We start from the raw sequence: 13,395 nt of genomic DNA, 5'->3' as shown, positions 1-13,395 counted from the left end.
CAAACCAGCAGGTCAGCCTTTGCTCTGCTTGAGTTACTGCCTTTGCTTGGATCCCGTCATCCAAGTCTCACAGCTGGAGCCCACCAACCCTGTTCCCTCCCTCCCCTCAATATAGTTATGAGCCCTCCGTGCTCTGTTCTCTCTAAATCCACCAGCTCGGCATCCAGCCCATGTGAAAAATCTGTAAAGCTGAATATTCCAGGGCCTTGCACCCAGAGCATCATCTGTGGACCAGCAGTATGGGCATGGCCTGGGTACTTGGTAAAATGCAGAGTCTTGGGCTCCTCCCCAGACTTTTTGAACCCGAATCTACATTTTGGTTGAGATGTCCGGCAGTGCTCAGAAGACACCAATTCTCCAGTTTCTAATGTACAGCCAGGTTTGAGACCCACTGCTTCAGGGTCTTGCTATCAGGATGAAATGACAATGTATAAAATCTATCAATGTTATTTTTCTTATTATTATTTTAATCATAATACTCAACATACGCTGTCACATTCATTTCCTTAAAGGTCTGCTTTCTCTGTGAGATGGCGAGCCCCAAGGGGGCAGGCCCCTAGTCCACCTGTTCACTGCTGCAGCCCTTGCCCCTCAGCACGCTTTGGACACTTAGTAGTCACCCAGTGAATACTTATTGGGTGAATGAACAGCTGTTATGGAAGACAGTGGCTGGCCTAGACCTCTGTCACTTCTGCACTATTTTTTAATGGGTGGAGTGAGACAGAGACTACGGTTCTTGAGTGTCTGCCAGTACCATGTGCATTTACGTGTTATTGAAGTCGATCCTCCCACAGCCCATGAGGTCAGTGTCATTGTCCTCACTGTTCAAACGAGGAAGCAGAGTCTCAGGGTAAGAAACCTGCCAGAGGTCACACGCTAGGAAGTGGTAGGGCAAGATCTGCCTTTCTTCAAGATGCACCATTTTTTTTCTTTTTGTGGCCATACTCGTGGCATATGGAAGTTCCCAGGCCAGGGGTTGAATTGGAGCTGAAGCTGCAGCCTATGCCATAGCCATGGCAACACTAGACCCGAGCCACACCTGTTATCTATGCCGAAGGTTGTGGCCAGGCCAGATCCTTAACCCACTGAGCAAAGCCAGGGATGGAACCTACATCCTCACGGAAACAATGGCAGGTCCTTAACCCACTGAGCCGCAATGGGAACTCCCCATTTTTTTTTATTAACACAACATGATTATATTTGAATACACAGCCAGAATGCAAAACACCGCAGTAAAGTGATGGCAAAAAAACACGGTCTTTCTTTTGCAGTGCCTGACAGATGGTTAACAAGTGTGTTGGTGGAGCTCTCAGAAAAGGCAAGGAAAACACTGTACTCCAAAGCGCGTTAAGGAATCATATTTGGTTGTGTTGTAGCTGGAGAGGAAAGACCCCTCTGAGGACAAGGAGGACATCGAAGGCAACCTGCTCAGGCCGACGGGCGTGGCCCTCCGTGGAGCGAACTTCTGCCTGAAGGTCTTCAGGGCGGAGGACTTACCGCAGAGTGAGTCTGGTGCTCTCGCTGGGTGACTGTGATGGGGGACCCCGGCCTGGGCACCTCAGCTCCCTGGGGGAAGGAGATGGGGGGGCTGGCCCTTTGCTCCCTCCCTGCCCTTCCCCTCCCCCCCCCATCCCGGGCCTGGATTCTGCACCTAGAGAGTCTACTAGATCCACCCCAGCCCAGCTCTCCCCCCACTGCCTCTGGGACGCCTCACACCCTTGAGGTGTCGCGAGGGTTTTTACTGTTCTTAGTAACTGAAGAGCACTCAGAATTAGTGCCAAGTAGTATCAGTGCTGCTGGAGTCACAGAGATTGAAATGTTAGAAGGGCTCGGTGTCGGGGAGTTCCTGTCGTGGCTCAGTGGTTAACGAATCCAACTAGGAACCATGGGGTTGTGGGTTTGATCCATGGCCTTGCTCAGTGGGTTAAGGATCCGGCTTTGCTGTGAGCTGTGGTGCAGATTGTAGATGTGGCTCGGATCCCGTGTTGCTGTGGCTCTGGCGTAGGCCAGCAGCTACAGCTCCAATTAGACCCCTAGCCTGGGACCCTCCATATGCTGCGGGAAGCGGCCCTAGAAAAGACAAAAAGGGAAAAAAAAGAAAAGGGCTCAGTGTCTCCGCAGATGACCAGTGTATGTCCAGTTTGCCTGGAACTGTCCTGGTTTTAGCACTAAAAGTCCCACATCCCAGGAAATTCCTCATTCCCTGGCCAGCTGGGACAGCGTGTCACCCAGCTGTGGCCATGTCCTCATCATCCCAGGAAGGCTACCTCAGCCGCTGCTGGTTTCTTACAGTGACTAGCCCTGTCCTAGCCATACCCTGTGTGCCCGGTAAATGCTGGGCGAATTATGGTGACTATTCTGGAGTCATGGGTGTCAACCCAGGTTGCACATTATATCATCTGGGAAGCTTTAAGGAAGTGCAGATGCTGGGCCCTTCCTCCAGTGTTTCAGATCAGCATGGTTTGGGGTGGGGCTCACACACTTGTAGTTTTAAAAAAGCTCCATGGAGTTCCCTGGTGGCCTAGCAGTTAAGGATCCAGCATTTTTACTGCTGTGGCTCTGGTCACTGCTGTGGCTTGAGTTCAGTGCTTGGCCTGGAAACTTCCATGTTACCATGGGTACAGCCAAAAAGAAAAGAAAACAAAACAAAACAAAAAAAGATAAAAGAATGGGCTCCCAGGAGGTTCTCTTGCCACAGCTATGAGCCAGTAATTTGGAGCATATATTAGCATAATTAAGCCTGGTGCTGTCTGTAGTAGAGTCAGTGAGAACAAGTGATCCATGGCTACCTGGGTCCCTGTTTACAAGTTTTGCGTGAAGCTAATAATTGAACGTTTCTGCTTTGACTAATGACACCAATAAATATGTTCCTTCTGTACGAGTTTAACTGAATCAAAGTCATGGGGAAAACCTTTAAATAAGTTTTTATTAATTGGGTATTAAAATACAGGCTTAGAACATTCTACATTTGTAGGTTGAAACTTGGCAGAAATGAGGCTGGTGAGCTTCCAAAGGGGACTGGGGAAAGAAAGATGCTTCGCTCAAGGTCAAGGGGCTTATGTGGAATTCTCTGTAATGTTGTTTAAAGATACATACAAGAGGACTTCCCATCGTGGCTAAGTGGTTAACAAATCTGACTAGGAACTGTGAGGTTGCGGGTTCACTCCATGGCCTCCATGGCCTCGCTCAGCGGGTTAAGGATCCGGCTGTGAGCTGTGCTGTCAGTCGCAGATGTGGCTCGGATCTGGTGTTGCTGTGGCTGTGGTATAGGCCTGCGGCTACAGCTCCGATTAGACCCCTAGCCTGGGAACCTCCACATGCTGCAGGTGTGGCCCTAAAAAAGGACAAGAGACAAAAATTAAAAAAAAAAAAAAATGAAGGTGGGAGAGCAGGCAGGCAGTGACCCATGTGTCCTTCTCCTCAGTGGATGATGCCGTGATGGACAATGTGAAGCAGATCTTTGGGTTTGAGAGTAACAAGAAGAACTTGGTGGATCCCTTCATGGAAGTCAGCTTTGCGGGGAAAATGGTAAGGAGCAAGGGAAGCAGAGAGTTCTCGTGGGAGGGTGACAGCTGTAGATGGGTGCACGCAGGGCCCCCATCAGAGGCATGTGCACGGGGAGGTGGGCTGATCATGGGACACGGGGTGAGACCCCAGGTCTGGCTTTCTGCAGGTGGCCGTGCACACGCATGAGGACAGGTCTGCCAGGTGGACATGAAGAGGGTGTATGGACGGTGGATAGAGGAATATTGGGGGCTGGTAAGAAATAGTAAGGAAACCCAATGTGAAGCCATAAAGATAGGGAGACTTTAAAAAGTATGCAATACGGAGTTCCTGTCGTGGCTCAGCAGTTTATGAACCCGACTAGCATCCATGAGGATGTGGGTTCATTCCCTAGCCTTACTTAGTGAGTTAAGGATCCGGCGTTGCTGTGAGCTGTGGTGTAGGTTGCAGACGTGGCTCGGATCCCGCGTTGCTGTGGCTCTGGCGTAGGCCGGTGGCTACCGCTCCGATTTGACCCCTAGCCTGGGAACCTCCATGTGCCATGGGTGCGGCCCTGAAAAAAAAAAAAATGATTTTCTTTAAACAGTTGTGGCAGGTGTTGGGCAGAGAAAGGCCACTCGGATGAGGGCCTTAAGGATCGTACACCTTTCTTTGCAGCTCACCTTCCTGCCCAGAGGCAGGTTCCAGTCCTTCTTGATTTCTGCCGGGGCCCCTCCCTCCATCCCACCCTAGGATGGCTTTGCCCGCCCTACAGGCTCTTCCCCACAGCCTCTGCCACACCCAGAACCATTACCTCTCCACAGAGGGATCCACGGCTCTATTTAACTCTGATTCCTACCGGTGCCTCTGCACATCTCTATGTGCTGCCCCTCTGACCCTTTAAAGGAGTCAGCTTCCACCCTAGCCTGCCCCACTTCCAGAAGCTTCCATCCTAACCAGGTACCACCATCAAAGGTGGAAAATGTGGGCCTGCCTTGATCCTTCCCACTTTTTGGATCTTCCTGCATCATGCATGCCACACCTATCTCTTGCCTTCAAAAACCCCGGGGTGTTCTTTTCTCTCTCTATGTCTCTAGCCACTTCCATTTCTCCCCAGGGCCACGCAACAGCCTTGGCTCCATTCTCTTGTCCAGGCTCTCCCCATAGAAAGCCTCGGTCATATTTAGCATAAAACACAGCCCTGTCTGTATCACAAAGTTCAAACCGCACAACGTGGTTGACCAGGTCTCACGTAGCCTCACTTTCTCGCCTCATCTCCATGGCCAATGTGAGCAGCTACAGTCTTTGTGTGAATGGGAACATAGCACCCCCTCCTGGGCAGACCCAGCTCTGCAGCCCACTTGGAGAGCAGAGTTCAGCGAGTTCTAGCCCCACTTGCTCCCTCTCAGGTTCAAACTGCACAGCCGGCATGGTGCTTGTGTGTCCTCTCACCTGTCCTGGGGTCTTACCTCTAGCCTTTGCCCAGGACGGTGCAATGCTGGGTCCTTCCTGTTCTCGCCCCCCACCCCCACCCCCAAGGGTGTTGTAGCTTTCAAGGTCCAACTTCTGTCCTCCCCACAGGGCTGAAGTGCTAGCTCAGTCCTCGGGGCTTTGCGCGGCCCCATGCCTGGCTCTCCTAGAGCCCATTTTCCGTTGCATTCCAATATTTGTTAGCATCTGTTTCTCCGGGGAAATAGCATGATCTCATTTACTCTGTAACATCAAAGCAGAGATTGGAGGAAATACTGGAACGGGTGGAATGATGTTATCAGGAGGGCGAAGCCGCTGCCCCTGTTCTTGGAACCCTGCAGAGGCGCCTCTGAGCTTCATACTGACCTTGGGGAGCTGGCAGGCTGGGGGCTGCACCCTCCCTGGTGCCCCCAGCCTGGCTGAGAAGTCCACGGACCGGCTGCAGCTCCAGGGTGGGGCGAGTTGAGTCGGATGACTTGGGTGTTAACAGAGAAGCTGGCAACTGACAGAGGAGAAGGGCTGAGAGCCAAGCCGGGTCCTGCCGCAGCTCCCGCTTTGACCGGGAGGCAGAGGAGGAGATGGACACACGGTGGGCAGGCGGGAAAGGACCATTGCGGAGGCGTCTCAAAGCTTAACAACAAATGCTAAAAGCCAAGGGGGGTGATGGAGGTGGTGTGGGCTCCCAGTCACATAGCACTTTGGAGTTTTCCTTTTCACTTAACTTCTTAGATTTCATTTTGGCTTCATTTTGGCAAGAAGTGGGGTCTGTCTGCTCAATCCACCAACAAAAGGTTCCCTGCAGTTGGGCGAGAACCTGGCCGCCAGGGAGCTCTTTGTTGAAACCCCGATGTGATTTCAGGAGCTGAGAAAGGCCTTGAATAAGCTTATTTCCTCTACCTAATATCCACATCCCCCATCCCTGATTTTATGTTTTTTTTCTTTCTTTTTAAAATAATTTTTTTTTTAAATGGCCACACCTGTGGCATATGGAAATTCCTGAGCCCTGGGGGTTGGTTCTGCCCCACCCTTTAACGTACTCTGCTGGGCGAGAGAATCTAACCCTCGCCTCCACAGGGCCCAGAGCCACTGCAGACTGATTCTTAACCCTTTGCCGCAGCTGGAACTCCCTCTTTTTAAAACCTTTGTGGACATATTTATTAAGGAATTTGGAATAATACAGAAAAAAGTAAATAAAATTACCCATATGGCATCATACAAAGTTTATGTTTGATGTTTATCTTCTAGTTTTTTAATTTTAATTTTTTGCTATGGATCAGTATTAGACACTTTTTGGAAACACTTTATTTTTAATATCTTAAAACAAAGAAAAGTCGAAAGAATGGTTCAGTGAATACTTACCCACTGGCAGGGGTGAACAATTGTGAACATCTTGCTGCATTTACTTTATACGGAGACTTTTTTTGGTTTTTTTTGCCCCTGGCTAAATCATTTGAAACCTAGTTGCAGCCTTTGCCCCTAAAAGCTTCAGCACGCATCTCCTAAGAAAAAGAAGATTCTTGGTAACCAAGATAACATTGACCACAGCTAGGAAATGAACAATTATTTCCCAGTATTGTCAGATAGTGTTATGTAAATATTCTGATATCCCCAAACTGTCTTTTAAGGCTGGTTTAATTTTGTTCTCATCTAAGACCAACCTGGGACTTATGCTCTGCATTAGTCTCTTCTCTAACCACCTTTTGCTCCCCTGCCCCCATTTTTCATTGGCAATGGAATATTTGAAGAGCCCAAGCCATTTGTCCATGACCTGGATTTGTCCCATCGTTTCCTTCTGGGGTTGTTTAACTTATTCTTCTGGCCGCTGTATTTCCTGTAAATTGGAAGTTAGGTCTCAAGACCAGATGAGATTCAAATGAACTATTTTGGCAAGAATGTATCATAGGTGATGTTTTGTTCATGGCATTGCAGCCCAACAGGAAGCGAAGTGTCAGCCTGTCCCATCCTTGGTGATGATTGATTAAGGTGGTGTCTCCAGATTTCTCCCTTATCAAAGCACAACACGCACACTCCCCTTGTACTGGGCAGGTAATCAGCAGGCGATGTCTTGCTGTGTGCGGATATCCTGTTTCCCAGCAGCCTCTTAGCCAATGGTTCACGCCGTCATTGACCTCCTTCCCTGAACAAGCCATTCACTTGGGCTTGCAAAGCAGGGATTCCTTCAGGATTCTTTTTTCTCGCTTCATTAGCTGGTGTTTTCTGTAAAGAAGAGCTTCTGCTCTTCTCTGCCCTTTGGAGGGTTCATATGAACCTCAGTAATTTTTATTAATCCAGGAGGTTAGAATCAGCTGTTGCTGGGCTGCGTGCATGAACCATCCTGAAGTTGGCCCCCAGGGAACACCTTTGAGCTGCCCCTCCATCCAACACTAACACCGGGTCTCGGGGGAAATGACTCTGGCGGAGGTGACATGGATTTTAAACTCATTCACACTGGGGTCAATGCCCACTGTGGGTGTAACCAAGTGCCGTTTGGTTTGGGCTTGAGGTCAGAACCCGGTGCCCTGTACCTGGCCTTAGGAAGGACTGTGATGGGATGAATGAAGGCAGGAGGGAAGAAGGGGTTGACAGGAGCCTTCCTCCAAGGACTTCATTTTCCCAACTTGATGGACAAGTCATGTCTTAAGATGGGTTTTACTCCACGTTCTTAACCTGGTAGGGTGCTTTCATGATGGCTAGACCGACCTGCTTTCAGATCCACTGGCTTTCCTGGGAGCTAAGTCTCAAAGTCTCGGGCTCCTAGCTGCTCCTGGGTCCTCGCCAGCATCTTGATCTCTCTAGGTCTCCTATTCCGAGATGCCCTTGGCTGGCTCTGGGGGTTTTTCTAGGATGGTGCACATGCCTGTGGGAGGTGATGGAAGTAGGGTAACTGGCCAAGGCCAGAGGCCATCTAAAGCTGATTGGTGGCTGGGCTCCTGAAAGAAGCTGCATCCTTCATTTTTCCCACCTCTGTTGGTCCCCAGGTCTCTCTGTTCCCACTTCTCTGCTCCAGCCATCTTTTCGTGGCTTCCCCCACTGTCTCTGCTACCCTCTCACATGTCTCATTCTGCCCATCCCTCTGTCTCTGGTGTGTCCCTTTTTCTTATTACGTTCTATTCTAAAGAGCTCTGCGAGCCTACCCAAGTGAGCCTGGCCCTCTTTGCACTTCCTCTTATGGACACTTGGTGGCACTGTTATCTAAGATGTGAACCAGACCTGATTTGGCTAAGCTACTAAGGGGATTGGAAGGGTGTGTGTGTGTGTGTGTGTGTGTGTGTGTGTATCATACTTCTTCATGGTATGGGAAAAGAAAAGGGGAATTACTTGGAAAGCAGAGTAGGAGACTTTAAAACAAATTCCCCCCCAAGAATAAAAAAAAATTGATGAAAAAAATCAGAGAAAAGCAAGAAAAATGAAAAAATTAAGCATATTTCTATACCCTGTACCACATTGGAGACAAGCACTATTAACACTTGTTTATATTTCCTGCTCTTATGGTTTCCTTTCTGGAGCTTTCACTCCCTCTGTCTGTTGCACCCCCACCCCCACCCTGGCCCTGGAGGGGAAAATGGATTCAGAATACAGTTGATCTTGATTATTCAGATTCTGTATTTGCAAATTTGCCTGGTTCCTAAGATGTATTCATAACCCTAAATCAATCCTCGTGGTGCTTTTGTGCTCATTTGCAAAACTGTGAAAGTTGTGAGTGGGCTGAGGTGTGTGTGGCCAGCTGGAACAATGTGATTTCCTTTTGTGCATTTGCTGGTGATTTCAGGGTTTACAGTGGCTCCCAGTATAGTGCCAAAGTGCTGTGTGGTGTTCCTCTGCGCAGAAGCTGTGATGTGCCTTATGGAGAAGCTCTGTATTAGCTAAGCTCTGTTTAGGCATGAGTTATAGTGCTACTGGCTGTGAGGGCAGTGTTCATAAATCCACAATACGTAATGAAAAGGTGTCTTAAAACAGAAACACACATAAAACAAGGTTATTGGTGAGTTGACAAAAATGTTGTGACCAAGGCTCATGGGAACCTAACCCTGTATTCCTCTTTGGAACAATGCTTCAGTGTTCACTAACTTGTGTTCTTGGGCATTTATAGACAGTGTGACTACCACCAGTAGTGAGAATCCAGTCTTTCTATGTGATTTGGTAAACTGCTGTTATCATCCGACATTTCTATGTGTTATTAAACAGTCTTTGAAGTCATTTTTTGATGGCTGCATAATATTCCACGAGAGAAATATAACCTAGCATTTAACCTAGTTTTGAATAATTTTTCTTTTTTTCTTTTTTTCTTTTTTTTTGCTTTTTAGGGCTGCACCCATGGCATGTGGAGGTTCCCACGTTAGGGGTCCAGTCGGAGCTACAGCTGCTGGCCTGTACAATAGCCACAGCAACAGCAACATTAGATATGAGCCATATCTGTGACCTACACCACAGCTCAAGGTAATGCCAGATCCTTAACCCACTGAGCGAGGCCAGGGATCGAACCCACAACCTCATGGTTCCTAGTCGGATTCATTTCCGTACACCACTATGGGAACTCCTTGGATAGTTTCTTAAAGGCAGTTTTCCTCTTTTATGAATAATTCTGCGGCAAACATCAGTGTACAGGAATCTTTGTCCACGCTCTCATTGCTTTTTCAGAGAGACATTTTTAAACTGTATCAGAGGCCAGGCTTATGATAAAGCATTTGATACAGATGGCCAGATGGGCCTCCAGAAAGGTTGTACTAAATACATTCCATCCGGGAGGGAAGGAGGGTATATAGTAAAGAGGCCCAGAGAGGACGGGGAGGAGGAGGAAGCCTGGTGCTGCCTTGGCTGAGTGTGGGGAGTGGAGCAGGATGTGGGACGGCTGTTGGGGGGGCTTCTAGGGTCAGAGGCAGTGCTGGGCCTGGGGTGTGCCAGGGCACCTGCTGGGTTGAGGCTCCCAGACCCACAGCATGTCTCAGTGGCTCTCGGGGGAGCCTCCAAGGGCAGTGAGGTGGAAGTGCTTTTGTGGGGGGAGTGGGCTGAGACTCCCTGGCCAAAGCTGGGGCAGTGTGGGGACAACCCATGGCTTCTTGTCCAGGGAGCTAAGGGGCGATGTTGGCAGCATCTCTCAGCTGTGTCTCATTAAAGTGTCTTTTCTTTCTTTTTTTTCTCTTTCCCTCTCCCTCCCTTCCTTCCTTCCTTTCTTCCTTTCTTTCCTTCCTTCTCTTTCCTTTCTTCCATTCTCCCTCTCTTTCTTTCTTTCTTTAATGGCCACATCCACGGCATATGGAAGTTCCCAGGCCAGGGACTGAATACAGGCCAACAGCTGTGACCTGCACCATGGCAGCAGCAATGCCGGATCCTTAACCCACTGCACTGGGCTGGGGATTGAACCCTCTGCAGTGACCTAAACTGCTGCAGTTGGATCCTTAACCCACTGTGCCACAGTGAGAACTCTTGTCTTTCTTTTTTATTTTAAACTTTTGTTCGGATAAGTTTTGAATTAGATAATATGTATTGTGCACACCGTCTACCCTTATCCATCCATCATCTGTCATGAAAACTCTCCCTGTCACTCTGCACCCATCCAGTGGTCCTCCACTCATCTCTTCCCTTGGCCAGGAAACCACTGCAGTTAGTTTCTTTTGTATCATTTTGGCTTCATTACGCATATGCTGCTCCTCTGAGCATAAATTTTTACCTTTCACCCTTTTAACACTGTGGTTGCACATTATACTCTGCACTTTGCTTTTTTTTTCACTGAATAATCTTTTATTTATCTATTTATTTATTTATTTTTGTCTTTTTTTGCCATTTCTTGGGCTGCTCCCACAGCATGTGGAGATTCCCAGGCTAGGGTTCCAATAGGAGCTGTAGCCACTGGCCTATGCCAGAGCCACAGCAACGTGGGATCCGAGCCGTGTCTGTGACCCACACCACAGTTCATGGAAATGCCAGATCCTTAACCCACTGAGCAAGGCTAGGGATCGAACCCGCAACCTCATGGTTCCTAGTCGGATTCGTTAACCACTGTGCCACGACGGGAACTCCTCACTTAATAACATACCTCGGAAGTTGTTCTACATCACAGAGCCATTCCCCTTTTCCTAGAGCTGCATAGTGCTCCATTCTGTGGATGAACCATCATTTATCTAACCTGCCTTCTCCTGGTGGATGCATGGGTCCACCCTTCCGAGTTCAAGCCGTGCTGCAGTGAATAATCTCGTAGATGTGTTATTCTGCACAGGTGCAAATCTTTGTGTAGAATAATGTCTAGAGGCAGAACTGGTAGGTCAAAGGGCATTCGCATCTGTACTTTTAAAGATAGTGGCCAGTTGCCCTTTGGAGGGGCCCAGCTATTCTGTTTTCCTACCAGCAAAATCTCAGCGTGCTGTTTCCCCCTTGCCTTGCTGAGAGAGGGCTGTCAGGCTTTAGAGATTTTTATGACTCTGATAGGTGAGAAATGGTATCTCGTTTGTTTTGTCTGTGATTATTACCGGGGAGGTTGAGCTTCTTTCTGTGGGCTTTACAGCCCCCTGTATACCCATCCCTGAGCACTCTATGTCCCAGTCTGCCTTTTGTTTCATCTGACTGTCAGTCTCTTTTCTTTCTTTCCTCCTTCCTTTGCTCACACAAGGACCAAATCCTGGCACCCATCGCTGCCCCCAGCCTTTGCCTGGGCTCTTCTCATAGGGAGGAGGGAATGGTGGGGAGACTGGTACTGGCTGGACCAGGGATGGAGACTGGTAAAGTCCTGGCCCCTGGGGAGGCCACACCTCAGTAGATGGAGAACCTGAAGCCCCTCGGCTGGTCAGATGCTCCTTAGATGAGATAATGCACGTAAATACTTCGCACAGTCAGGTCACCATAAGTGCCCTGAGGAAGGCTGCTCATCATTTCCGCGTGTGGGACACACGCACCTTCCAGAATCTGTATGTCTGAAACAGAGTCTTCACCAGCTGCCCTGTGTGGGTATAGGATACCCTGGGCTGGCCTGGTGGCTCCCTGGGAACTCCACAGGCAGAGTAGAACACATAAGCCGCTGGTTTGGATTCCGTTCCCACCTCTGCTAGGTTTCTTGTTTGTGGAAAGCCCAGTCTTATGAGCGGGGCTGATCAGAGGCAGGTGGTGGCTCATGGGGTTTGTATCATCCCTGAATTTTCCTCTCACTCTCCGATGCCAGTGTGTGGCCCCCTGCTCTGGCCTCCAGCTCCCCTTTCCTCTCCGCCTCCCTCCATCTCCAGGCTCCAGGGCTCACAGTCTTCCCAAGGGGCAGGTGATCTGCGCTGATGGGCAGAGGGCAATGCCCTGGGCTTGTGGAACCCCTGGGAAAGCCCTTCTGGACTCAGGTCTCCATATTTAGGGTCATGGCCATCGTGGGGGTGAGGGAGGGGAGTTTCCAGCCTGAGGTATGAGATAAGGGAGAAGGGTTGTGACATTCAAGAAATCTACGCCCCCCCCCCCCCCCCCGCCCCCTTGAGTCTGACCTACCATTGAGCTTTTTCTCTGGAAAGATTCCCTGTGTCTGAGCCCCCAAGGCCTTCTGTGCAGTTGGAGGGGTGGCCAGCCTGGCCGAGAGTGGCTGCTGGCTGGTGTGGTGCTCCCGAGGGAGCCCGGAGTCCCTTCACAGCTCCTGTCTTCTGTGTCTTCTAGCTATGTGGCAAGATCCTGGAGAAGACGGCCAACCCTCAGTGGAACCAGAGTATCACGCTGCCTGCCATGGTGAGCCTCGCCCCCACAGGTCCAGCCCAGTAGGCCTGGGCTCCCAGCCTCCCCAGTTGCCACCCGCATCCCGGACTTCTGCTTCTTCGGAAGGACCCCACCCCAACCCGTCTCTCTTCCCTCCTTAGTTTCCCTCCATGTGTGAGAAGATGAGGATTCGTGTCATGGACTGGTGAGTTCTGCGTTCCACCTCTTTAGAGGTGGCTCTTCTCAAGGGTCCCTGGGTCCCTGGTTTCCTTCCATTGAGCCTGTGTGCAGTGGGAGAGTCCGTTCCAGGTGAGAGAATCTCCTCTGGGGGAGGCCAGAGAAAAAGAGGGCCCCCGGTTGTTCTTGGGAAGCTTCCTCAATGCCTTGCTTCAAGGTAGGATAAGGAGGGCAGCCAGGTGGGGCTGGCACCAGGGATCCAGGAGCCTGAGATCCCTGAGGCCAGGAGGGATCCACGAAGGCTTCCTGGAGGAGGCGGGGTTTGAGGAGGTTCAGAATGAAGGCATTCTAACAATGAGGGGGTTGTAAGCCAAAGCGAGGAGGCTGGGGAAGTGGGCCAGGGGATGCCCTGCCAGCTTGCAACAGGGAGCTCAGTAGCCACAGGGACCTCAGAACCTCTTAGAAAATCAATATCTGTAGTTCCTGTTGTGGCTCAGCAGATTAAGAACCCGATTAGTATCCATGAGGATGTGGGTTTGATCCCTGGCCTCCCTCAGTGGGTTAAGGATCCGGCTTTGCTGCAAGCTGCAGTGCAGGTCAAAACAGCGG

At 49.9% G+C, this 13,395-nt stretch overlaps 1 protein-coding gene across 34 annotated transcripts in view; it reads left to right on the top strand.

The window, feature by feature from the left end:
• DYSF (dysferlin) overlaps positions 1-13,395 on the top strand; it is a 227,193-nt gene that overhangs the window by 66,302 nt on the left and 147,496 nt on the right. For all 34 annotated transcript variants that reach the window (XR_014841703.1, XR_014841702.1, XR_014841704.1 and 31 more), the window contains 4 exons: positions 1,377-1,503; positions 3,425-3,528; positions 12,574-12,642; positions 12,771-12,814. Coding sequence is in view for 30 of the 34 variants with exons in the window: in XM_085018953.1 (XP_084875079.1) it covers positions 1,377-1,503; positions 3,425-3,528; positions 12,574-12,642; positions 12,771-12,814 (344 nt within the window). In the remaining 4 variants the exon portion in view is untranslated. The remainder of the gene's footprint in view (positions 1-1,376; positions 1,504-3,424; positions 3,529-12,573; positions 12,643-12,770; positions 12,815-13,395) is intronic.

This window comes from Sus scrofa, chromosome 3 (assembly GCF_054392235.1).
Source record: "Sus scrofa isolate SSC_HxYL_T2T_F1_AM1 chromosome 3, Sscrofa_HxYL_maternal_Yorkshire_Landrace_v2.0, whole genome shotgun sequence".
Classification (NCBI taxonomy): domain Eukaryota; kingdom Metazoa; phylum Chordata; class Mammalia; order Artiodactyla; family Suidae; genus Sus; species Sus scrofa.
This window is presented reverse-complemented; position numbering and strand designations above follow the sequence as displayed.